Here is a 26,992-nt window from a genome sequence, read left to right on the forward strand (position 1 = left end):
TTTTTTTTTTTTTTTTTTTTTTTTTTCCTTTTTGTCTTTTTTCGTGTCCGGCAACGGATCGCAACCCTCAGTGTCGCGCCCGTACCGGACCGGGACCGGCAACGGGATCTCAACCCTCAGTGTTGCGCCCGCACCTCGCTCAGCCAGTGAGCAGGAACCGGTCTGTATGTGGGATCCGAACCCTCGGCGGGAGTGCCACCGCGCTCCCAAGTGGCGCACTGTAGCATGCGCCACCGGGCCGGCCCACACTTTTCTTTCTTTAACTAACAATGAATATATCAGAGAGGAGTGAACACCAGTATCTATCTTCAGAGTAAGAAAAACCTCTTTTCTAGGATGCAAGATTTCGGCTATAATCTCAGCTCTGCCACTTACTTGCGTACAACCTTGGGGACATCATTACGGTTCTCTCAGATTCAGTCTCTCCAACAGCAAAATGAAACCAGCAATGACCTGTACTGTATATCTAAAAGATTTCTTATTTTTATGAAAATCAGTTTAATCAGGCAAACTTTTATTGAGGATCCATCACTGTATTTGGAGACAAAGCCCGGCTAGATGATCTTCACTTCCTTTGTAGGAAGAGGCAAAATTGTTTAAGATAAAGTCATCACTTGTTAGGCAAACTGAGATAAAAATTCATGAGTGCAGTGTGATACATGTTACACGTGAGCTACTGGTAAAGAATACAGATGATTTATATCCCTAATTACATCGTAAGTATAGTTAAATGTTTACCTTTCTGTCTCATCTACCAGACTTGAGTATGTTAAATGCCATATCTTATTGAATTTTGTGTCACCATCAATCATAGATCCTGGCACATAATAGATATGGAATAGATGCTTGGATGAATTAATAAATGAGATGTTGGTAGGTATGTGGAAATAAGAGTGAGGTTCAGATTTAAAGATAATTTGTATGGAGGTTGAAGCCATTGGGAGGGAATGAAATATCCAACTAAAAGTACACAAAAAAAATGAGAAGTAGACTGCAGGTAGAAAAATTGGGAATACCTTATGAAATAATGGCAGAATAACTCTGAATATGTTTTCAAACATTTAAAGAGCGACATAGGTGTTAGCTTTAAAAAAAATATTTTGTGTGCTGTACCTTAGATCCACCATCCCTCATGCTGTCGATGAAAAGCAAGTGTCAATATTTAAATTTAAAGGAGAGAGCGTACTCACTTTACAGGTGGATAACAGAGGAGAAATGAAAAACATCCTCTCATTGCCACAATCCTTCTGTAGTCATATTTCTAGGTAGGTGTTGCCCAAAGACAGATAAAGCCACAGTCTTAGAGTTGTCACTAGGAAGGGATCTAATGGAATACTAGTCCAGGCATTATTGATAGTTTTTGCTTAGGTTAATGCTTTTCATTAGTGCTAATTATTAATACAATTGCTAGAGATGAAAAGGAATCCTTTCTACAAAGTGCTGTATATCCATAGGTAACAAATTTCTAGCTGCCCCTTGCAAATATAGTACAATATAAAGTTATTATTTTTTTAAACATCAAAATGTACGTTATTTACTAACAAACTAGTAGGGACTGTTATGGTTACAGAGAATTTTAACTTCTGGTTGACTCTGGTTCTGTGAGTAGTGGTTAACTTTGCAAGAAACTTTTTGGTCTTAAATCCAGATGCTATTAAGGTGGCCGTTCTTTTTGACTTATACCTTACACACATAAAGAAACAAAATCATGATCCTGTAATCCTTCCCCTAAATATATCAGAGGAAATGGTAGTGGTTAAAAATGCAAGTAAACCAGGAAGAAAAGATTCAGAGTATTTTATGTGGATACTCCATGACAATACCATGGCACAGATGGAAGTGTTATGTAGCAGGACACTGAGTGCTATGAATTTTCCCAATTTGTCACACCTACAGAAACACCTGGGTAAAATAACCTTCCATATCAGATTCAGCCTTTTTTTCCTAAAAATGTTCAATGTGTTTATTTCTTTTGTTTGGTTATAAACACACACACATAATCCTGTGATACAATGCACTAATGAAGTGTTTTTCATTCATATATCTAATAGTGGAATATTGTCTGTACATTAATTAAGTTCCTCAGCTTTATTTGGGAAAGTAACTAGTTTTCCCTTCCTTTTCACTTTTGCTATTTATATATTGGATTGGCCCATAACAAATCGGTGATATTCAACTTAATAGAAAATCTGGAGTCTTGGAGATTTATTCAGAGATACCATGATGTGTGTGTGTGTGTGTGTGTGTGTGTCTAATGACAGATCAGAGTATACTTATCTAATTGCCTCATTAATAATCAGTTCCTTTTTTAAAAAAAAATGGAGATGTCAAACACATGCTATATCAGTAGTTCTCAAAGTTTGGTCCTCAGTAGCAGTGATTCTCAAACTTTAGCATATATTAGAAATGCCTAGAAGGCTTGTTAAAACACAGCTGGCTGGACTTCATCCAGAGTTTCTGATTTAGTAGGTCTAGCTTGAGGCCTGAGAAATTGCATTTCTAATGAATTCTCAGATCATGCTGGTGCTGCTGGTCCATGGACCACACTTTGAAAACCGATTTGTTATGGGCCAATCCAATATATAAATAGCAAAAGTGAAAAGGAAGGGAAACTAGTTACTTATTTACATACTGAGAATGGTACAAGGTACCTCTATGAATAGAATGAAAACCTTTTGAAATCACCATACTATTTCTTACTCCATCAAATTCCCAGCTATTTCTGTATATCATAAATCTGGAATAGCTGATTATTAAACCTTGTTATATAAAAAAGTACTTAACCAATATAGTAGATCTTATTTGTAAAGCATTATTACTATTACTAATATCTGATAATTGTTACTTTTAAAATTCACCCAAATTTTCTCCAGGGTCTATAGTTTGATAACCTAGACAAAGAAATTTAAAAAAAAAAATAGTCCATGTTCAAGATCTATAGTTTTGTTCTAAGCCAATAGTTTATTTATTTGATTCTCATTATTTTTATATTTTTATTTATCATGTAAGCCATTTAAAGCCATATGGGTAAAGAAAATTAAAAACTATTGGATACATTTAGAGCTATTTTGAACACACAAATATGGAAATTAAGTACCCTTGACTCATTTCTAGACTAGACTTGGCACAAATAAAATTTAGGAATTCAATGTGCATGCATTGATCCCAGGAGAAAGGCTGTAGCCTTAAAACCCCCACAACAAGCAGGAAACAACAATCTCACCTATGATCAAAGAGGCTTGTACAGGAGGTCATTTAAAGAGATTTTCTGATGTTGTTGCCACTGAATTTTTTAATGTATTTTTCAAATTAGAAAATTTCAGCCTGATGTTGTCAATATTTCAGATCACAAGGGTATCGTTTAGGAAAATGGTGTCTTACTGTCCTGAAAGAGTTATGGTTCTTCCCTGAGGGCCTAATTTACAAAGCAGCAAACTCACTGGTAGGATTTGGCTGAAAATCTCATTGTCTGGGTAGAACTTTTCATCTGATTTATGTGCATCACATTTTGCAAATAACTCTTGGAAAGTTATTTACTAGTTACTTTCTCTGGAAGCAGAGGGTAAGTGGTGTTTCTAGTTTAAGGACACAAGAGCTAAGATGCAGCGAATGTAGTTCATCAGGAAGATTAATAAAATGCATAATACCTAATTCTCTAAGTTTCACTCTACCATGGGAGAGTTTCGTGTTGTCCTTTCATTTCGTTCGAAATTGGAGTATGTTAGAATATATATCAATGTCTAACCCTGCATTTGGCTTCTGGAATGTGACAGCTTATCCTATCCCAAATTTGGGGCTGGAGGTGAAGTAAGTCTTAGCACTAACTGGATGAAATCGCCACTCTTATAAGTCAGAAACGATTAATTGTCAGTAATTACACATGTTTCAACCTGTATGTTGCAGTCCTGATTGTAACATTAAGATTCTTGGGGTTGTTGGCAATGATTCCAAATGTTTTAATCATAATAAATAAAAAGATAAATAAATAAATAAATGACGATTTAAATATCTCTCTTCGTGTTGATAGTTTGCCTGAAAATCAGATGAGCAGGGAGCCAGCAGTCCACGTTAACCCTTGAACTACACAAGGTTTAACTTATTTTTCCAACCAGAACACTATGCTACCTTTCAGCTGTGCAGTATTAAAGTTTATTTAGGAGTTGATAAATAGCTTAGTGCAATGCTTACTTTTTTTCAAATAGCCGCATCCTCATAAACCTATTCTACCCTCCACCAGTTAATGCAGACAGAAGATTTTTATCCAGTACAAGCGCCAAAACTACACTGTGGAAGACTGTGTGCTCAGCAAAAACCTCACCCATGATGAATAAACAGCTCTTCCGGGGGCTTTGCTGCCGCTGGCTTGGCAGGAGTTGTTTATTGCCTGGTTTGCACATCCCATGATAAAGTTGCTGCTGAAATAAATTGCAGTTTTGCATAATTATTGACAATCATGTCTTAACAAGCAGTGTGTATCATATTCAAATGTTCAATTTTTTAAAATCCATTTTTAGCTTATGTTTAATCCCAGAAAGTGTTTGTGTAGTAATAGAAGGCAAATAAGGCATTTAAATAGAGTACTAATTTCTTCATTGCACACAAAATTTACCTGAATCTTTTTAGATGGGACTGTTACTGCCTAAGGCAATTTTCCCTCCCAAGCTATTATTATGTAGGCGTTTGCTGAGGGCATATGTGTGTGTGTCCACAATACATGCATTATATATATTATCAGAATTTTTTTTTTTTTTAGATTTTTGTGTCTTTAGGGAATTTGTTTCATCCTTTTAAGACTGGAAGAGTGGGAAAATGGGATGCAGGCAGAAGGAACTAATATTTTTGAATAACTCTAATGTGTGACTATAATGTGTAAGACACTCAGCTTTACATGCTGTGTTATTGTCTTTTAATTCTCATCGCAGCAATAGGTCTTGCAGATGAGAAGCTGAGGAATCAGAGGTCAGTAACTTGCCATATCATACAACTGCTAAGGGACATTGGGATCTCTCTGGTTTTCAAGACTCTACTTTTTCCATTACACATAACATTTTTCTTTTGGACAATATACTAAGTTGTATGACCTTCAAGCAATGAAGTATAAAGCTAACACAATAGTTATAACAAACCAGTGTCATGCAAAATGGTATTTTGCACAATGGTTTCTATGAAATGTTATTTTTCTACTTGTTTGTATTTTTCCCTTTGCCCTCCAATTCCCTTCTTCCCCCCCCCCCTCCAGTGTTCACTTTTGACTCTAGGATGGTATTTTCTTGAATTTCTTTCTTGCCTATCTAATCCTTCTTTCCTGCTTCAGGGTGACATCAAAGATAGGCATAGTGTAGGGATTTTAGGGTTTTACTATAAAGATCACCTTCCACTTTTGCAGCATATATTGGAATAAACTTAAGAAATTGACCAGAAAAAATCTATAATGTTAAAAAAATATTTTTGAATGTCCGTATATGAACTTTCAAACATCCAAAGTTTCATATCTATTACTCTTTTTTTGTGAAAGAGATTTGTAGAAATATTCTATTACCATTTTTTTAAATAGATACTCTTGCCTGTCTCCCCCCATTCAGAAGCCCTTATGTTAAATAGAAATGAAGGTAAACAGACTGTGCAATATTCTAGTCATTGTTGCTTAAAGGAAGAACTTTAGCAACAACACACCCCTTAGTTGGCATATTGCAATTCAGTCCTTCTTTCTTTGCTGTTTTCATGGAGTTCGCTGGGTGCACCATTCTGATATTTGAGAATTGCATCTGGATATTTGTTCCTTTGCAGAGTGAGCGAGCGAGAGGCTGCTTTGGAAGAAACTCATAGACTACTGCAACAGTTCCCCCTGGACCTGGAAAAGTTTCTTGCCTGGCTTACAGAAGCTGAAACAACTGCCAACGTCCTACAGGATGCTACCCATAAGGAGAAACTCCTAGAAGACTCCAAGGGAGTAAGGGAGCTGATGAAACAATGGCAAGTAAGTCAAGCGTTTCCGCTTTAGCACTCTGTGAATCCAATTGAACAAGTTTCAGTATTTGTACTGGTAACTGATAAGTTGGGGACAAAATAAAATAGTTGTGTTTTACAACCTGATATATGTCTGCATTTGAGCAAGAAGGAGAGAGGCCAAGGGAGAAGGAAAATTCATTTAAAATTCCATTTAACACCCCCATCTTATAAAAAGTGGATGTTTTTGACCAGAAAAAAAAAACTTGCATATAAAACCAGAACTTCAGTCAAGGAGAAACTTTGCTCAAACAGAGAAATAAGTTAGGAATTGGTTTGTTAAATTGAAAAAGTTGACTTTTTTAAGTGTTCATTTAATATTTTACAGGGAAAGCATCTGTATGAATTGTCTGTTTTATTTAGCGTTGCTAACTGAATCGGTTTCCCTTCATTACTTTCAAATACGTTTTGAAATGTTAATCTGGCATTTTGTAGCTTTCTTCCTAATATGATCTGTGAAAATAAAAATGAGATGGCTAAATTTGTCATAGTTAATGATCATACAATTTTCAGAGAATTGTTTTTCCTAGAAATAAAAATTATTGCTGTAAAGTTCCAAATATATAAACAGCAAAAACAGAGTTTAGGGTAGTTTTGTTTAAATAGAGTCTTAGTGAGAATCAAGTTCTGCAGTTCAGTGAGGCTCCTAAAGTTTATCTTCAATACCTGATATAATTTTCCTGAACTATTATAGAGTTTTATTATGTGTAGCTAGTTTTTCTGACTTTATATAAGAACTTTACTAGTATCTCTGATATAATTTGGAGTAGTAGAGTAATATGATCAATTTTTAAGACTAACTCCATTTTTTTTGTACTTTTAAGTTATGATGAAAAAAAGTGATAGTATATGTATTAGTCTGTTTCTGTTGCTTACAACAAAATACACGGAACTGGGTAATTTATAAGAAAATAAAATTTATTGCTTACAGTTTCTGAGGCTGGAAAGACCAAAGTCCAGGGAACACAGCTGGTGAAGGCCTTGGTGGTGGCAACAGTGACAGCAGGGTATCACATTGCAAATTTTAAAGCCTTCAGAACTACTTCCCTGACCACCATTATTAATCCATTCACTGCGGCATGGTCCTACAATCTCTTCAAGGCCCCACTTTTTAATTATCATTATAGGATTTCCCACCCTCAACAGTAACAGTGGAGATTAAGCTTCCAATAAATGAACCTTGGGGGAACACAATTCAATAAATCCACAGTAGTATATCCTAGGTTGAAAAGTAATTTCAAAATTAAATCACAAATAAACAAAGATACTTCTGTTCCCCTCCTCTTTGTTGTTCTCTTCTTCCTTTTTTTCTATTTTGATATGATATTTGATCTACTTTGCTGCTCTTGTGCAGAATAGGTGATGGTGGCAATTTATAGCTTCTGAATTCATCATTCTTGCTTTCATCTTTCTCTGATCCCCCTTTCACCTCCACAATGTGTGTTGAATTAGTTTGATCATTTAGAAGTAATTAGTTTAGAACAATACTAGACTTTACCTTTGTAGATATCTCCCATGGCTTGTGACAGAATGTAAAGGCAATGCAAATGTAGAGATTTTTGCTCACTGCTAGATGTATGATCTGACAATGTACTGCTGTAAATTATTTGGCTTATGCTATTTCGTAAATAAAATTTTATTTCACCTTGTAAATGCCCATAAAGCCACCTAAAATTTTACTAAATATATGGGCTCACATTTTTCTCATCAGCTATGGTAGATAAATAATAAAACTTTAATTAAGTGGATGTTTTAGCAGATTACTTTGAAAATAAAGAACAACCTAGTAACTAAAACGAATTTAATGTCAGGATTTCATAAAACATTCCTTAAAATAGTAAGTCTGGGTAAGGGCAAAGATACACTGATTATCTCCTATATGTTTTGTAATTATATCTGCAGTACTATACAATGAAAATTTGTATATAAACTCCTAATTCTGAGAAACTGGAAGATTCTGAATCATGAAAAAAAACAAATGCTGTGTTTCCTACCTATATTTACGATGAAAGAACAGAATAATCTACATTTTGTGTTTAGATTTCTGACCTCTGTTTCAAAAACAGTTGGAAATTATTTTAAGAAAATGTCTTAACTTATGCCATATTCCTCAAAAACTGTATTCCTTTTTTTTTTTCTCAGTGTCTTAACCAAACCAAACTGTATTTGATGCTCACATAAACTTCAGTGTCGATCAGGCTATCCTCCTCTGTCTTTAAGTGATGGCACATGTTATGCCTAACCTTCAGGGTGCTGGAGGCAGAAAAAGAGAGAGCTTGAGAATAAGGCAGGGACTTTTTACTGCCACAGCCCCAAAGTGATAAACTATATTTATTCTTAAAAGCCATATAAAAGCTTTTAGAGCTCCTGAAAACCTTGACATATCACTTTCTCCTTAACTGTAGGAGGATTAACTAAGATTCCAAAATTATTTTAAAATAGAGACATGTTTCCCCTCCCCTCTAAGTTAATATTGTGTTTTCTATAAGTTCCAGTTGCCTGAGGTTTAAACTACATTTTATGGATAGGAATGACATTTATAGCTAACTCTGATTTTTAGTTTGATGGTGGACTAACGGTCCTTTGATGAAAGATTTAGAGATGTCATGGTAAAAACTGTAAACTTCTGAAACTATTGATTTTTGTTAATGGCACATTTCAACTGATAAAATTGAGTCAAGACACTGAGATTTAAAAGCAACGAATGGAAATGCCAAACTTGAAACTAAATAAAACAACATACCTTAGGAGATTACATGCAATTTCCATATGTCAGCTCTATGGAAGTGTTTGCTTTATTTCCCTCCAAGTATGAATTTTTATTTTGAACCAAAGAAAATTTCTGTCATATGTATGATGGAAAAAAGTGTAATGGTATGCCTTATTACTTCATTTGAAGTAGCTGGTAGCATTGTATTCATTGATTCATGCTGTATAGTAAGCACAGTTCTCATATATTAAAAAAAGAAAACTCCAAATGCCTAGCCAATACAACATCCCTCCCAATAGATTTTGATATATCTGTCTACCCAAAAGCCGTGGTTCTTTACTTTATACAAATGCTACTGAATGGAGGGAGAGAGAAGGTGAAAACCTTCACAAAATGTGTTTTTCTCTGTGACTGTCAATCAGTTGTTTTATTTATGAAGACTCTGGCTCTTGCTAGACTAGTTATCACTTTCGTTTATTAGCCACTTCATAGGACATTTAATTCTCCCATCAATAATCATAATTCATGAGTTTTAGAAGCATACATATATTATGAAGCATGTGCTTTCTGAATGGAACTAACTTAATTAATTCCACTCCAAAAGACATTAGAATTTCCTCTTATGTTAGAAAAAAAGTTATTTACTTTCCTTAATAAAATCAAGAACATTGCAGTTGTCCTTGTACTTTGGATGAGGGGTATTTTTCTTATAAATATTGTTATTTCTGATAGGCTAGCCAGAATTTTTAAGGCAATGTATTTCTATAGAATGCCATATAGAGCCCTGAGGGATGAAAGTTTGGGAATTTTTAAATTGCAAATTTATGTTTAAAATGAAGGACTATATGTATAATTGAATCAGATTATTCTTCTGTCCAAAATATTCCCTGCTGTGTGCCTAAGAGAGTTGATAAAAATGTTCATGGTTCAAAGTTCTAACATAAAACCCTGGGTAACTAACTGAAAATGCAAAGACTCTACATCTTTGTAAATATTTCACAAGAGTTTCACAAATCTTAAGTGGTTCTCTAAGTACCCCTGAGAGATCATTGTAATACCAGCTTGTAAAGAAGGTGTACCAGGGAAAGATGGTCATAAAAGTGATGTAATTAAGATCTTTTTCTCAGCAAGAGGGTCTAAGGAGCAATTAATATTTGAGATTCCTTCATCTGTGATCTGGGTCATGTCTTAGGCCATATCTTTCAACTCACTACCTTCTCTAATTTCATATGTCTTACTCATGTCTCCTCCCAACCCCTCCATTATAAAAATTTTCATTTATTAAGTAAAACATTTCCAGAGAAACAAGTTTGATAAACTTTATATTGTGCATCTCAGTACACCTATAAATTAAGATATCTTTGACTTCTAATACATTATTGAAATTGGGAAAGTAGCTTCTTCAGTGTTTCTCTCAAAATCTTGGCCCACTGATTAATTCCAAAGGAAGAGGAAAGAATGCAATCTTAGTAGCACAATTAGTAGCACAAGCTTGAATAAATTGTATCATATTTTTAGAGACATCTGAAATAGAAAGGTAATCTAAGGATCCCTAATTCTAAGAAAAGGAAAACTTCAGTGTATTTCCTCCTGTTGCCTTAATTTGAATTGAGTTTTATATGTAGTTTTTAGTCTTTGTATTTTGATTGTTGTCTAAAGAGCATGAAAGTGAATCTTGATATTTTACTTTTGCCCAGTGATGACTGCCTACTGCTCTGGATATATAAAAATTTTATATATATGTTATTTCCCTGAGAACTTTTATTAATTCAGCAAATCTTTATTAAATACCTGTCATGTGTCATGTGTTTGGTCTAGTGATATAAACATGCTCAGAAAGGCAGTTTTCTTTCTTTTGGGGGTTGGGGGGGTGGGAGAGGGGACTTAAACAACAGAAATTTGTTTCTTACGGTTCAGGAGGCTGAAAATCCAACATCAGGGCACTGGCATGGTTAAGTTCTGGTTAGGGCCCTCTTCCTGGCTTGTAGATGGCTGCTTTCTCTCTGTGTTCTCACATGGCAGAGAGAGAGGGAGAGCTCTGGTGGCTCTTCCTCTTAGGGAATTAATCCCATCATGAGGACCCCAAAAGAGGTGCTTTTCAAACACAATTCAGACAAAGTACCAGGTTGAGTAACTGATTTAATGAGTATCAATTCACATATTTTAGATAGAAAGGAGTAAAATTAATAGAATAAAATTTAAAAATCGGAGTTCATCCCTCTTAAGTAGGGGTCAGTATTGTTCTATGAAACTTTGGTTTCAACTGTTTGTGTGTGTGTATGTGTGTGTGTGTACATGCAGAATCACTATGTAACATATATTCAAAAGCCTCCGTATGAGAACATGATTTCTGCCTTTGGAAGGCTCATATTCCAAAGGTGAAGCAGACATACTAAGACAATAATTATAGTAGCGTGATGAGTATTACAGTAGAAGCTAGGCAGCGTCTAGTAAAAGCAGAAGATTAAGCTAAGCCTTCCAGAGAGGCCTAGGACAGTGATCTTTAACCTTGCTTATACACTGGGGGAGTTTTTAAAAATACTGATCCCTGGGTTCAACACCCCTGCCCCCAGAGATCCAAACTGGATTGATTGCAGCATGTTCTGACCATGATTCTAATGTTGAGAACTACTGTTTAGAGAAAATCACATTAGAAGAATGTGTTAGGAGGTAGCCAGACACATAGTGTTGAAGAGAGCATTCTTGGCAGAGAAAAAGCATGTCCAAAGGCTTGGTCAGTGTGGTAGTTTGAGAATCTGAAGGAACTTCTCTATGGCTGGAATGTGGTTGTTACAAGAAATGAGACTGGAAAGATCAGCTGGGGCTAAATTATGCAAAAAGACATTATGGTGTAGTAGATAGCATATGGGTCTTATAGGCAGAAAAGTTCCCTAATTTGAAGCTTATTGGCTTATTGCCTAACCTCTGAGTCCCTGTTATACCCTTCTATACAGTAATAACAGTATTTCACAGGATTTCATCAGGATTAAATGATAGGAGACATGTAAAATGCCACCAGAGGGGCAGAGTGTTGAAACCAAAGGGCTCAATAAGAGTAAGCTGGCTTTCTCTACCCCTTGCCACTCATTTTTAAGAGTTTAGATTTTATCCGTAGTCTCTGGGGAGTCATGGCTTAGTTTTAAGTAAAGAAATGGAATAACCAGAATTATGTTTTTGAATGATCACTCTGGCAGCTGTGAGAAGAACAAATTGGAAAGATATGAGACCCATGCAGGGACAGCAGTTAGAAAGTTATTTCTGTAATACAAGGGTACTTCAAAAAGTTCATGGAAAGATTTGTATTATCTTACAATTCTACTATTCTACCAGCTTTTTGAAGTATCCTCTGATGTCAAGCAAGAAATGATAATTAAGGTGGTGAGGTTGGACAAATGAAACAGATATGTGAGCTACTTGGAGATAACATCAACATTGTGATGTGCTCCATAGGGGGAAGAGGTGAGGGGAGAATGTGAGGTATAATGAGGAGTCAGTGCCTGCTTAACACTTGGCATGACCAAGTGAAGAGTGGTGCCTTCACGGAGTTGCAGAATTCAAGAGGACAAACAGTTGTGGTGAGGGAAGTCAAGAATGGGGTCGGTTTTAAGGTGTCTGTGAGTCATAGAGGTGAGGATATCACCTCTCTTGAAGCAGTTGCGAATGTGGATCTAAAGTCTGGAGAAAGATCTGGGTTGAAGATGTGAAATTGAAGGACATCAACATGGAAGTCATAGAAATAAATGATATTACACACAAATTCATGTCATTGTTAGTTGAATTTCTCAGTGGTCCTCTCAGAAATACACCTAAATGTCACCAGAATATTACTTAGCTGTAGCACAGAATTCATGTTAAGTGATGCTATCTTACATGTTACTTAAAACGGTGTAGTTATGGGAGCCCTCTTAATGGTTTTCCCATGAAAAAAGGCAAAGATCTAGTGAAGCTTTCCATGGCGTAAAACTCACACCATGGAAAAAGTAAATGAGTAACGTATCCAAGATCTTGAAAAATTCTTGCCAATAATGGCAGTTAGTTTCTTCTGTCATATAAACATGGAAAATTTTATTTTTCCTTCTATTCTCATGTCGCTACTATAAAAAAACCATCCATATTCACAATAGTACCGACTGTAGAACTCAGGAATAGATTCAAGAGCCACATGCTTGTTTTCTTACTAAATTCCATGTTTTATTATGTTCCAGTTTTTGACCCTGACTAATTTTTGTAGATCTCAGAGAAAATCGAAAAGGAAATAGTGAAAATAACTAAAAGTTTAGAAAAAGGAGTCAATGAGGACAAATGTTCAGGACTGGTGCTTTATCTCTAGTAGAAAGAAAGACTAAATATAGGGGGGTGGAATTATCTTTTTCTTTTTTTGTCCAATGATGGGAAAAAATAATCTCAATTTAATGCAATATGAGTTTGATCACTTGATTATAAAGGTTCTAACATTCTGGACCATGTTGCCATGGTCTCGTTCATATGTAAACATGCTGATTGAATGTGTCGGAACCTTCTGGATACTGCCATTGCATTAAGCAATTATCTGGAATGATGCAAGGGAAGCACTAAATTGAATAACTTTGTAATTCAACTACTGGATTCTGTAATTTTATATCTATGAACCAAAAGAAAAGCCCACACAGGTAAGAAGACACTGTGCATACAGAAAAGTCAATTTTGATAGCCCCTAATAGCCATCGTCTTTTATTCCTCATGGAGCTTTTGTGAAGATCTCATAAGGTAATAAATACAAAAGCACTCTGAAAAAGCTCTCTTCAAGTGAAAGGTTCTTATTAATGTTATGAATTACCATTAGATAAAAGTCAAACTGAAGATGTAAATCTAATATTGTACTATTAAAAGTCAATGGATAAAAGTTATATTAATAATGAGAATAATAACTAATTTTTCATTTTTTATAATTGGCTAAGTGTTTTTACTTCCATTTTCTAATTTGGTTTCCACTGAAAACTTGTGGTGTTGGTACTATTATTATTTATATTTTCAGTTGAGGAGGATAAATTTGGAGAGGTTAAGTAATTTATCTATTGCTACTTCCTTGAAAATCAACTAATTTGAGTTTTATTACACCAAATTAGGAGGACAACCATGCAAAATAAAAGCCCACCACAATAAATGTTTTGTTTTCTGGGGTTAAAAACACCATATATTCATCTAATTATTAAAATACATGATAAAAATAGCTAACACTTTTTGCATAATTGCAAAGTGCTTTCCTTACATGATGGAATATCATTATATCCTAATTACTGATGAAAAAGCTAAAACTGAAAGTTTGGGTAACTCCTGCTAAGGTCACACAACTATATATAGAAGAGCAGTATTTGAACCTAAGTTTCACCTTATGACCTTCTACTCATCCTACTGACCTACGTGTTACTCTACACTGACTCAGCATTCCAAGCAAAGACCCAAGATAGCCAATAGCACGTTTTAAATCATTCACCTAATAGGAATTTGTTGATTAATGGAAATATCTCTACTTCCTAAACATCCATCTTTCCTTTACCTCTTTCAGTCTAGTTTCTACATCTACCTCTCAACTGAAACACTTCTCTATGAAATCACCATAACTGCCAAATGCAAATGTTTTATCTAGTCCTCGTTGCCCTAGAAATCTATGCATATTTTGTTATGGCTGCCCACTGCAGCCTACTGAAAAATTTCTCACCTTTTGATGTGTCAGGGTAATGTATTATACTGTCTCCTTACCTCTCTAACACTCACTTCTTTTTTCTTTACCTAAGGATCTATTTTAGACATTCTTTTCTGTTCTCATTAATTTTATTATCTTCATTCAATAGTCAGTCCATAGTTACTAAGTGTCGGTTATGTGCTAGGTATTATACTAGGAACAGTCTTATATCCATCTCCTTTAATCCAATGACTTGAGCATTTTTATCCCTTTTCAGTATCTGTTCAACATTTCTTACTGCATATAGGACATTTCTTACTCAAATATCTCACAGATGGCATAAATTCAATATGACCCAAAAGCCATATGTTTTATACCAAGTCTTAATCTCCTGTCCTGCTACTCATCACACCACCATCTTATCGGGGAGTTGTCAAACCATACTACATTCTCTTCTCACATGCTTTACTATCAAGTTCATTTTCAAGGTCTATGGATTTTGCCTCCATTATCCTTTATACCCATTACTTTCTCTCCAGTCTCCTTACCACTATTCTCATTCATATTCCCATTGCCTTTTACCTTCCCCCACTCGTTCCTGCCCACCAATTGCTTCAATCCAACCTGCAGATTGTCATTTCAAATTAAGCTTCCTAAAGAATTGCTTGGACTGTAACTAGAATATAAATTCCATTAGGGCAGAGATTTCATCAATTTTACTGCCCAAGACAGTGTGTGACACATGACAGGTACTCAGTATTTGTCAATGAATGAAATAGATGATTCCCTCTTCAAACACCTCTTCTGACTGCTCAAAGCCTTCAGAATATTCTATAAACAGCTTCACCTGGCTCTCCAGGACTGGTCCCAAATCTCAACTTCCAGTCTTATTTCTTATTTTACCTCTTCATGTACCCTCAACTCCTACCGAAATGAAAAGCTAGCTAGCCTACTTTTGTGTCTTTTGATGACCTTGATTATTCTCTTAAGATTCCTTTTCTTCTTTTTGGCCTATCAAGATGATACCTACTTTTCATGAAAAACTGTATTCAAATCCTCCCTTGTTCCCTCAAGCCCCCCAAATTGGAAGACATCTTGTCTCCTTCTTCTCAATTCTTATAGGCATTTCTCTGCATTTAAATAACGTTTAGTGCTTTCTACATTGTATGAGAGAGGCTGAAGAGGATAGTGTTTAATAGTGTGAGCTTTGAAACCTGACCACCTGGGTTTAAATCATGATTCTGGTTCTTACTAACCATGGACACATTTCTTAATTGCTCTCAGATTACACAGCTAATAAAAGAAGGGTAATGACAACCACTACTTCAGGTTTTTGTGGGGGTGATGTGAATTAGTATATATGAAGTGCATAAAACAATATATGGCACCCAATAAACATAGTTAGTATTAAGTTATTACTAGATGAATGAAACTATGCCTGAAATATTGGTTACCATGAGTGTTGGAACTCCATGTATAAAAAAAGCTTTAATTCTTAATCTTCATTAGATTTTAATCCCTAAACGTGAATACCATATTGACGCATTCTTTTAAAAGCTCTTTACAGTCTTCAGATAAAAACAGAACTTAACACCTCCATTCTTGAGAATAAACACACCACACTGAAAATTTTTAAAAAGAGATATTTTGTCTTTCATAATGACCTCCTTGAAGAAATAAATTGACTTTCCACCCTTCTATTTCAGCCAGATACCAGACATTGATATTCTCTGAAACACACCTTGGTAATAGTAGTTTATTTTTCCTAAATAGCCTGAGCAACATAGGAAATCATACTAGTGGCTTATAGATATGTCAATAAAATTGAAACAGCATCCTATGATGCACTAGGACTGGAGATGTTGAGAAGGCTAAGACTATTTGCTAAATTTCTTTGATCTCCATCAGAAACCAATCAAGATCCATACAATTTTAGGCCTTTTTCTCCAAATAGAAAAGGCCAGAGAAAGTCTGACCACAGAAAAAGTTAAAGAATTTCATGTCATTTTCTCCTCCTCCCTTTCTCTAACCTTGAAGAATTTTTTAGGGTTAGTGATCTTTGGGAGCAGACTTTCCAGGCAAAAAATGATATTCCTCTATATGATGGATAGCAATCTCTTCTTTTCCTGTTGGACAATTCTAAAAGTATGAATTGGGGGGACAAAAAGAATCTTCAGTCTTCTATTTACAAATTATTTTTAAGATAAACTTCATTAGTGTCTCTCTTGTGCCTTTTGTAATTCTGATAATAAAACATTTCAGATGTTAGTCAAAGATTAATAGTATTCAAAATAATTTAGGTTATCAGCATGTGATTTTCATTACACAGGAGGTCCATTTGCAGTTTATGTGGTTTTCTAAATTACATTAAAATAAAATGTCAAAAAGTTCACTTTTTTTTCATGTTTAACAACATCAGTCTTTAAAGAAAAGTTATTGAACAGAGGTCTACGCATAAATCAGCCATTCCCTGTAGAGGTAAAATAAGTCATTACACCTGGTTATGAAAGAGAGTTTTATGAATGTAAGAGACATAAATCATTCCCCACTGGAGATCATATTAGTCTAGATGGAAGAATATCTATTTCCTGATAGTGAGAAAGCAACAAATTACTTTTGTTTGCTCCTGCATCTGTGGTTGTCCTTGAAAGGTCTGTTAGCATGTTGACTATTCAGTATTATTATAATTTACAACAATCTGATTCATTATGAATGTAATCTTTAAATTCTCTAAAAAATTAATTTTTCCCTTTCTAATGTCTATTCATCTCCAACACCTTAAAAAACATATTGTAAAATATCTTATATTTTATTAACTCTCTGGGAGTTACAGAAAAAGTTATTCTCTGCAGAAAGAATTTCACCTGCTCTCAGGAGCCAACCACATTTCACCTCAATCCTTTGCTCCCAATTCAACAATTCAATGTTGGATTAAATTCAAGGTTATGACTCCAAATAAAATGAGACTTGGATATTTATGAATCACTTGACCAGCCATTCTTCCCAATGATTTACACTATAAATCCTATTTTTAGTTTTCACAGTAGTTTCACAAATGGTTGGAAAACTGTTGTGCATTGCAGTTTCAAAAGCTGAAATGAGTAGAGATACCATTTTCACCTGCTATGGAAAAGTGTTGACATTCTGTTTTGGAGTATAAAACAATTGTCATTATTTGGATGCAACCAGTGGATTGATTAGACAACTGCAAAATCGTTTCCCATTCATGATCCAAAAGAAATTTTGATATTCATGCAATGTATACTCATAGTAGAAGAATTTACTTTTTGAGTGGATTTTTGAATGTCACTTTTAAGGAGAGTTATTGAGAAGTGGGATCTCCCACATGACAGGAAAAAGGGGTGTGAGAATACAAAGATTGACAAGACATAGGACTGCCCCCAAAGAGGAATTGATACTGGTTGAACTTGTGTCAGGAGAGCAGGAAGATCTAGCCAAGGAAAGAATAAATATAATAAACTTGGGTACAGAGTCCTTTGGTCACCAAGAAGAGGTGGCACCTCCTGTATACCTTATGGAGAGGATCAGAGAAGGTATTCTGGTTAACTTTTGCTGCATAACAATCCAACCCAAAACTTTATGGCTTAAAATAATAACAGTTACTTGTTTTGGTCATGAATCTACCATTTGGGAAAGGCTCAGTGTGGTCTGCTTGTCTCTGCTTCTCTTGATATCAGTTGGTTTAGATCAACTGATACTGGAGGGTCTACCTCCAAGAGGGCTCACTCTCATGCCTAGCAAATAGGTGCTGGATGTCAGTTCTTCTTTGTGTGGGCCTCTCCATGGGGAAGTTAGGGTTCTTTTCAGCATAATAGTTGAGTCCCAAAAGCAATCATCCCAAGGGATGAGATGTTGAAGCTGCCAGCTTCTCAAGGCCTGGCCTAGAAACTAGCAAAGTTTTTCTTCTGCCATATTTTATTGACCAAGAAATGACAAAGCTCAGATTCAAAGGGATGGGACATAAACCCCACTTTTCCATGGAAGACTATCAAAAAGTTTGACGGCCATGCTTTAAAATACTTCCATAGAAAGCTTCTCATAAAAGACACTCAGCTGAATGTTTATTAAACAGTAAGTAGGTGTAATCCTGGTCAAGAAAAGTTCTCTTTGCTGTTGTTGTCTACTTGGATAATTCCTACTCATGACTCTTGGTCAACACCTCACCTCCCCTCAGGAGTATTATCTGGTCTTGCCTCTAGGTGAACAATTGGAGATATACCAATATACTGATGCATTTCTTCTTTTTTAATTTAAGCTTTCTTTTCTATAATACAGTATAAATCAAATAGCTTTCCTTCTTACCCAAAAGCTACACATGACAGTAACTATATAAATTAAAATTAAATCTTAAGCATAATAAAGTATCTCTAAACTAGCAATATCGATGCTTACTTTATACTTCCCTATTTGCTTTTCTTTCTCTATAGTTTGCCACAGGTATTTTAATAACATTGGGTGGCGTGGTCTCCGGCAATTGGGTCCCATCTATACCATTTTATACACTAATATTTAGAATATACTTGTTAATAACCTAATTTGCATAGCTCTACTACACCTAATTTGGGCATATGGTAGCCTTAAGAAGGTCTTAGTTTTTCTCATTTATTTTTATTTTCAAGTGACTTTCAACTAGGCAGAAAATGTGTTTCATGTCACTGTGCCAGCCTCCAGGCTATTTATTTTATTTTTTAGCAGCCATCCATTGAAGTTGGACAAATTATATAAATTCATTTTTTAAAGGGCCAGAACATTGTCTTGCACAAGAAGTTAAAAGGATTCAGCAAATCAAAACATGAGCTAATATGGGTGAATCTTGGAGGCATTATGTTAAATGAAATAAGCCAGATACCAAAAGGCAAATATTGTGTGATTCCACTTATATGAGGTACCTAGAATAGTCTAATTTATAGAGATAGAAAGTTAAGGCGAGGTTACAAGGGGCTGGGAGTTAAGGAAGAATGGGGATTTATTGCTTAAAGGATACCTGAGTTTCAGTTTGGAATCATGCAGAAGTTCTGGAGATGGATAGTGGTGATGGTTGCACAGCAGTGTGAATGTACTTAATACCAGTGAACCGTAAATTAAAAATGGTTCAAATAATTAATTTTATGTAATATATATTTTATCACAATAAAAACAACATACATGAGCTAACAGACTTTTTGAAGGAGTAGTATGGTATCAGAGAGTGCAAAATATCTTATTTTACAGGTGAAGAGATCTGGGTTCAAATCCTAACCACTAATCATGTGTGATCTTGGGGAAGTCAGTGGTGTTGGAGATGATGAAGCTGTACAAAAGAAGTATTTCTCCAAGTTCACATACCATCAACATCATCTGTACTTGAAAAGTTTATTAAAAACGCTTTATGTCAGAAGCTGACTCTCTAGGGATGGGCCATGGAATCTGCATATTTAAAGACCCCTCAGGGATTCTTGCGCCTACTTAAGTTTGAGAACTGCTGGACCAGGTGCCTGTTTAAGGCCCTTTCAGCTCTGAAATTTGACAAATTTTAATTCTGCAAGGCCAATCTTCTGTGCTGATGCAGAAAAAAGAAATGAAGAGAATAGACTTTCTCCTTTTCTGGAGTATATTTGATTTGATATCCCCATTCCCAATGCCTGGCCAATCAGGAAGAGTTTTTTTTTTTTTTTTTTTCCTCCCACTGTTTTGGAGACACATGGAGGAAAGCTAAGCTAGATGGTGCCTAGGAAGATTTACATCACCACTTTCTTTCTTTTTCCCTTTGCATATTATATAAAACTGCCCATGCCTCTATTTTAGCCATGATCATTAATTAAATGTTATGATCTAATGGTTCGTGACATTAAATTACAGCTTAGCCTAACCTGACCACATTACAGTATTAGGAAGTTTCTTTATTCAGGTTGATTCCTGTAACTTAAACCAACTGTACTATTGGCTAAATTTTTCATAATTATGTCTCAGCTTTGATTGAGAGAATCTTCTCTCTCACAAAAATGTATTTTTGTTAAACAAGGTCTAGGTTATAATCAATTTCTCAAAAGAAATGTTAGTCACAAAAGAGTTAAAAGGTTTTGTTTTGATTTGGTGTATCTGTGTGTGTGTGTGTGTGTGTGTGTGTGTGTGTGTGTGTGTGTGTGTACAGAACTAAAATAGATTCTGGTTGGGAATATACATAAGATAAAAAGTAAACAAGAGTGATCAGATAGTTATCACCTACACCTGAAAGATGATGAATGGTTTGTCTTAATATTCTTAAAAAGGCATAACCCATTCAACTATATTTTACTAATCAATCAGTGAAGTTCTCACCAAATTTGTGACTTAAATGAATAGCTTGGCATCAAAAATTTTATTAAGAAACATGATTTTGTTGTTTTACTCAACTGAAATTTTTCCTCAAATATATATTCCTTTGCACATAAAATAATTGTGTTATGAATGTGATTGAAATACAAAATAATTAGTTAATTTTACAGAGAGAGAGAGAAAGAGAGAGAGAGAAAGGAAGTGGTAGGAGAGACGGGGAGAGAGAGAGAAAATGAGCAAGAGAAAAATACAAATCACATGCTTTCTTATTCTAAAACAGTCTGATAAGCCAAGGAATAGAGGACTACTCTGGCCTGGTGAAACAAAGGAAAAGGAAATATAGTAGATAATTCTTCTGCTATGTCACCAAATGTGACACCAAAAGCCTAAGACAAGTCATGGCAGCACTTCAGCTCAGTAAAACTCAGGCAATTGACCTACCATGTGAGAATCTCAAAATGAGTTTAGGTGGGAGCATAGGAGGTGGAATCCAATAATATATGCAACAGTGATCACGCCAAGATTGCACATAGAAAGCAAATTAGTCCTCTAATAGAGAAGCCAATTTGAAATTCATTCTCCAAGCAGGTTTTCAAGCACATTCTTCTTTTACTTTTCTATTTACAAAAGTGCAACACCAACAGAAAAACAAGAATTTGGAAAACAAAAAATAAGTTGGAATTCTAAAGAAGACACAGCATCTCACACACACACACACACACACACAAACACACACACACACACACACACAGCAAAAAGGCCAGAATTGGATAAGACAAGACTTGGTACTCAAATGGCATGCTCTGCTCCCTGTACTAGAAATGGCATCAGTCTATCTATACTCGCATGCACTGCTAAAGGATTGCCTCCAGTAATATATGTTTTAATTCTTTATACAAGAATCTGAAGAAAGGGGGTATGATTATCTGTTCCTTAAATTGAGTAGCAGGTTAATCACTGATGACAATAATACAGAGCAATCATCTAGCCCAAGTAAATATTGTGGCAAAAATTATATCCTGAAGAAGTAAGACAGGGATATAAGCTAGTACACATCATTGTCATGTTCTTCAATATATTATCTGCTTTAAAGAAACTATTGTGTTTGTGATAAATTTAGTGATTAACCTTAATTCTTCCCCCATTTCTGCAATCACAACCTTAACACTGCCTCCTTATGGATGGAGTGTACTTCCCAGCCCCTGACCCGAGGGCTTGGCCATGTTATTTGCTCTAGCAAATGACAAATAAGCACTAGTGACGGTGTACTAGCTTTTTGTTTGTTTGTTATTTAGTTTATTTTTTGAAGGGAAACATAATTGATTATGCATAATTATGGGGTACAGAGTTGACTATCAGTATTTGTGTACAGTATGTGATGATCAAATCAATATTATCAGCATGTTCATCATTACAAATCAGAATTACTCTTTGAGTCCTTACCCAATTACTCCCTAACTTCCTTGCTCCTCCATCTTTCCCACCTCTAGTAAGTATAGGTTTGTTCTCTCTTTCTGAAAGTTTAACCTTTTATTGTGGTCTTTCATTCTTCCTTAGCTCCCATTTATGAATGAATAGATGTGGGATTTCTCTTTCTGTGCCTGGCCTATTTCACTTAACATAATTTTCTCCAGACTCATCCATGTTGCTGCAAATGGCAGAATTTCATTCATTTTTATGGCTGAGTAGTATTCCATTATGTATATATGCTATATTTTCCTTATCCAGTCGTCCATCAACTATTGGCTATTGTAAATATAGCTGAAATGAACATGGGAGTGCAGGTATCCCTTTGACATAGTGATTTCCATTCCTTTGGGTATATTCCCAGAATTGGGATTGCTGGATCATATGGTAGTTCATCTGTAGCTGTTTGAGAAACCTCCATACTATTTTCCATAATAGCTGTGCTAATTTACAGTCCCATCAAAAGTGTAGAAGTTTCAGGGGCCGGCCCGGTGGCGCACTGCTATAGTGCGCCGCTTGGGAAGCGCGGTGGCGCTCCCGCCGAGGGTTCGGATCCCACATACAGACCGGCCGCTCACTGGCTGAGCGAGGGGCGGGAGCAACACCGAGGGTTGCAATCCCGTGGCCGGTCCCGGTCCGGTATGGGCGCGACACTGAGGGTTGCGATCCGTTGCCGGTCACGAAAAAAAAGACAAAAAGGAAAAAAAAAAAAAGTGTAGAAGTTTCCCTTTCTCTGCATCCTCGTCAGCATTTGTTTTTCTCAGTCTTTTTGATAATAGCCAGTCTAGCTGGAGTGAGATGATATTTCAGTGTGGTTTTGATTTGCATTTCTCTGATGATTAGTGATGAGCATGTTTTTGTGTACCTGTTGGTCATTTGTACACCTTCCTTTGAGAAACGTCCATTTAGCTCCTTTGCCCATTTTTTAATTGAATTATTTATTGTTGTTTTATTTTTTTTACTGTGAAGTTGTTTGAGTTCCCTGTATATTTGGAATATTAATCCCTTGTCAGATGTATAGTGTGCAAATATTTTCTCCTGTTCTGTAAGTTGTCTTCTTGCTCTGTTGGTTGTTTCCTTTTTTGTGCAGAAGCTTTTTCATTTGATATAGTCCCATTTGTTTAGTTTTTCTTTTGTTGCTTGTGCTTTTGGGATCTTCTTCATAAAGTCGTTGCCCAGTCTTCCTTCCTGAAGTGTTTCCTCTATGTTTTCTTTTAGTAGTTTTATGGTTTGGGGTCTTATAATTACGTCTTTAATCCATTTTGACTTGATTTTGGTATATGGTAAGAGGTACAGGTCTAGTTACATTCTTCTGCATATGGATGTCCAATTCTCCCCACACCATTTGCTGAAGAGGCTGTCCTTTCCTCAATGTATGTTCTTGGTGCCTTTTTGTACCCAGGTTAATTTCTGGGTTCTCTGTTCTGTTCCATTGGTCCATGTGTCTGTCTTTATGCCAGTACCATATTACTTTGGTTACTCTAGCTTTGTAGAATAGTTTGAAGTCAGGTAGTGTAATGACTACAGCTTTATTTTTCTTTTGCTCAGGATTGCTTTGGCTATTTTGTTGTTCCATATGAATTTTAAGATTGTTTTTTCTATTTATGTGAAGAAAGTCATTGGTATTTTGTTGGGGATTGCATTGAATCTGTAGATAGTTTTGGGTAGTTTGGACATTTTCACAATGTTAATTCTTTCAATCCATGAACATGGAATGTCTTTGCATTTTTGGTGCCCTCTTTAATTTCTTTCAGCAGTGTTTTGTAGCTCTCATTGTAGAGATCTTTCACTTCTTTGGTTAAATTTATTCCTAGGAATCTTATTCTTTTGTTAGCTGTTGTAAACAGGCTTGCTTTCTTAATTTCTTTTTCTACTTGTTTCTTGTTGGTATATAAGAACGCTACTGATATTTGTGTATTGATTTTGTATCCTGCAACTTTACTGAATTTGTTTATGAGCTCTAGGAAAACTTTGGTAAAGGTTACGGGTTTTTCCATATATAGGATCATGTTCATCTGCGAATAGTAACAATTTGACTTTGTCTTTTCCAGTTTGGATGCCCTTTGTTTCTTTCTCTTGCCTGACTGCTCAGGCTAATACTTCCAATACTATGTTGAATAGGAGTGGTGAGAGTGGGCATCCTCATCTTGTTCCTGTTTTTAAAAGACAAGCTTTCAGCTTTTCCCCATTCAGGATGATGTTGGCGGTGGGTTGTCATATATGGCTTTTATTGTGTTGAGACACTTTTCTTCTATACCTAATTTGTTGAGGGTCTTTATCATGAAGGGATGGAGGCCTGAATGTTCCTGTTTGTGCTTCTGCTATATATATGAGAAGAACATGCCCATCTAGGCTGCTAGTCTCAGGAAGAGGATGAGAGACATGCACAGCAGGACTGCACAAGCTATGCACATCCAAGAGAAGAAATGACAGTTGTTTGAAGCCATTAAGATTTATTTTACATTATTGTGACAATAGCTACTTGAAGCAGCAAATTTTTGTTTTTTTTCTAGATACATATTGAAAATTAATAATATCAGCCATCTTTGTGGTAAAAATTTAAAGCCTATATTTTTTTTATTTTATTTTTTTTTATTTTGTCAATATACAATGTGGTTGATTATTATGACCCCTCACCGAAACCTCCCTCCCTCCTCCCTCTCCCCCCTCCCACCCAAGAATGTCCTTTCCGTTTGCTTGTTGTAACACCTTCAAAGAAATTGTAGTTGTTATATTAAAGCCTATATTTTATCTTTAGTGATTCACTGTCATACAGAAATCTCCAAATAATTAGATGTTCTCTTGTCTGATGATGCCATTGTATTTTACTTATACATCATAAATGCACTGTTTATTTCTGTTAATTTATTTGTAAGTAACGTTTCTTACCACCAATCTTGAGGTGATACACACACTTCTGTGCTAAGTTTTGAAAAAATAATATTAGCTACCCACTCCTTACATCAAAGTATTGCATAATAATATGTTTCATTTTAATACATCGTGCATTGCCAGGAGAAGCTGACTGATATTTAGTTTTGTGAAAGATATAAAAATAGTGAATATTGACATCTGGTTTAACCCTTGTGATGAAATGGAATTACAGCTGAGTTAATTACCCTTGTGGTTTGTCTTCATAATTACATGTAAAATTCCTTTCCAACTTGTTTATAATATTAGAAATACTTCTAAAATTGGCATGGATTTATTGTTACCATTTTGTTGGCATAATCATTAAAACTAAACCCATAGATCTAGTTAATTAAATGTTTACAAAGCTATAGTATTGAAAACAAAAATATTATGAAAAGAGATTTAAAATAATACTTTTTGCATCTCATTTGAATAATTGGATTATTCAGAATGTCTTCATGTTAATTCCTGAAGCTAAATCATACTGTCTATGTAAAAATAGATGTCAGTGGAAGACAACCAGGCAATGGATTTGTCTTGACAATAATCATTTTATATATTCAGACTTCATTTAATATTAGACTTGTCTGTTTCCGAAATTAGTGTCTCTTTACCTTTCTCAATTTAAGGAAATGACTCAAGAGAATAACATTAATCTCCTCTATTTTGGCCAAATCAAATTTGAGCCTTCCAAGAAACGTTGCCTAATCAATTCAAAGAGACTTTTGAAAAAATTACTGTTAAGATATCTTTAAAATGAATTAGTGGCATAAACTTGTTACTAGGTGAATTAGGTACAGTTGTAACTTTTGGCAATCCCAGGAGAAGATGCAATGCATTCTCAAATTTCCCAACAAGTGTGATTGCTCAAAATTCTGGAAGAACGGTCTTCTGCAAGGGTTCTTGATATTGTTCTAGAGGAATTTCATTACAGTATCTACAGCAGCTGCAGCCATAACTATTTCTGTATTACTACAGTTATATTTATTACTATATGAATCACATACCTATACTGTGATCTAAAGAATAAATGGACTTCATATGCTGGAGAAAACACTTGAAGAAACAAAAGAAAGTTTGATGTGAATCTGTGTATCCAACACCATTGTTCCTGGGTTCTCAGGATTAACTGAGTAGTGCCTTAGAGAAGGAAGGTTGGGTGATTTGTCTTGCTGCTCCCTCTTCCACGTCCTGAGTGTTATGCCTGTAGAAGAGTTTTGAGTGGGAAGAAAATGAAATCTGTCAATACTGTGAATATATAAATAATAAAAGCGGCAGTAGGACTGATAAATTCTGAATCATCTTTATAAAATGACTGGAGCTGTGAAAATGCTCAGTCTGCACAGCTGATTGGGAAATGTATGCAATCTGTTGATCAGAATTCATTTATGAATGCTCTCTTCCAGAGTTTTATATACCAGAGTTCTTAAAAATATTTTTGTTCCCATGAAAAAAGGAAAACTTACAGACCTGGGAGATCGCAATTTAAAATGGAGGAAAGCATCTTCCTACCTTAAGAACAACTTTCAAACAAATGACTGGTACAAATAAGTCAAAAGCAGTTTTGTTTCATAAAATAGTTTCAGAATACCTCCAATTAATATATACCTTTTCTTTGGTGGGAAAATAAAAAGCTATATTCTTAGATCATTAACTGGAAATTTTAGTAAACATAAATGAAAACTATAGGTTTTAGTTTGGTGACCCTATAAAGATGAATATATTCACCTTTGATCTTTTAATCTCAGGTAGGATACACATGTTTATTTTTTATAACTAAGCAACTGTGTTGTGATATTATATACAATATTATAATAAGATAAGTCCTCATAGTTACTTCAGTGATCAGTAGTCATTGTGCATTTCGTGTTATTTATGTTTCTTTCTGATATGTAACCAAAAATGTGACAGAACCGCAA

General features: G+C 35.2%; 1 protein-coding gene across 3 annotated transcripts in view; it reads left to right on the top strand.

The window, feature by feature from the left end:
- Positions 1-26,992, top strand: part of DMD (dystrophin) — a 734,955-nt gene that overhangs the window by 234,440 nt on the left and 473,523 nt on the right. For all 3 annotated transcript variants that reach the window (XM_008577619.1, XM_008577628.1, XM_008577636.1), the window contains one exon: positions 5,788-5,977. In XM_008577619.1, coding sequence (XP_008575841.1) covers positions 5,788-5,977 — 190 coding nt within the window. The remainder of the gene's footprint in view (positions 1-5,787; positions 5,978-26,992) is intronic.

Source organism: Galeopterus variegatus, unplaced genomic scaffold (genome assembly GCF_000696425.1).
Source record: "Galeopterus variegatus unplaced genomic scaffold, G_variegatus-3.0.2 Scaffold69, whole genome shotgun sequence".
Lineage (NCBI taxonomy): Eukaryota > Metazoa > Chordata > Mammalia > Dermoptera > Cynocephalidae > Galeopterus > Galeopterus variegatus.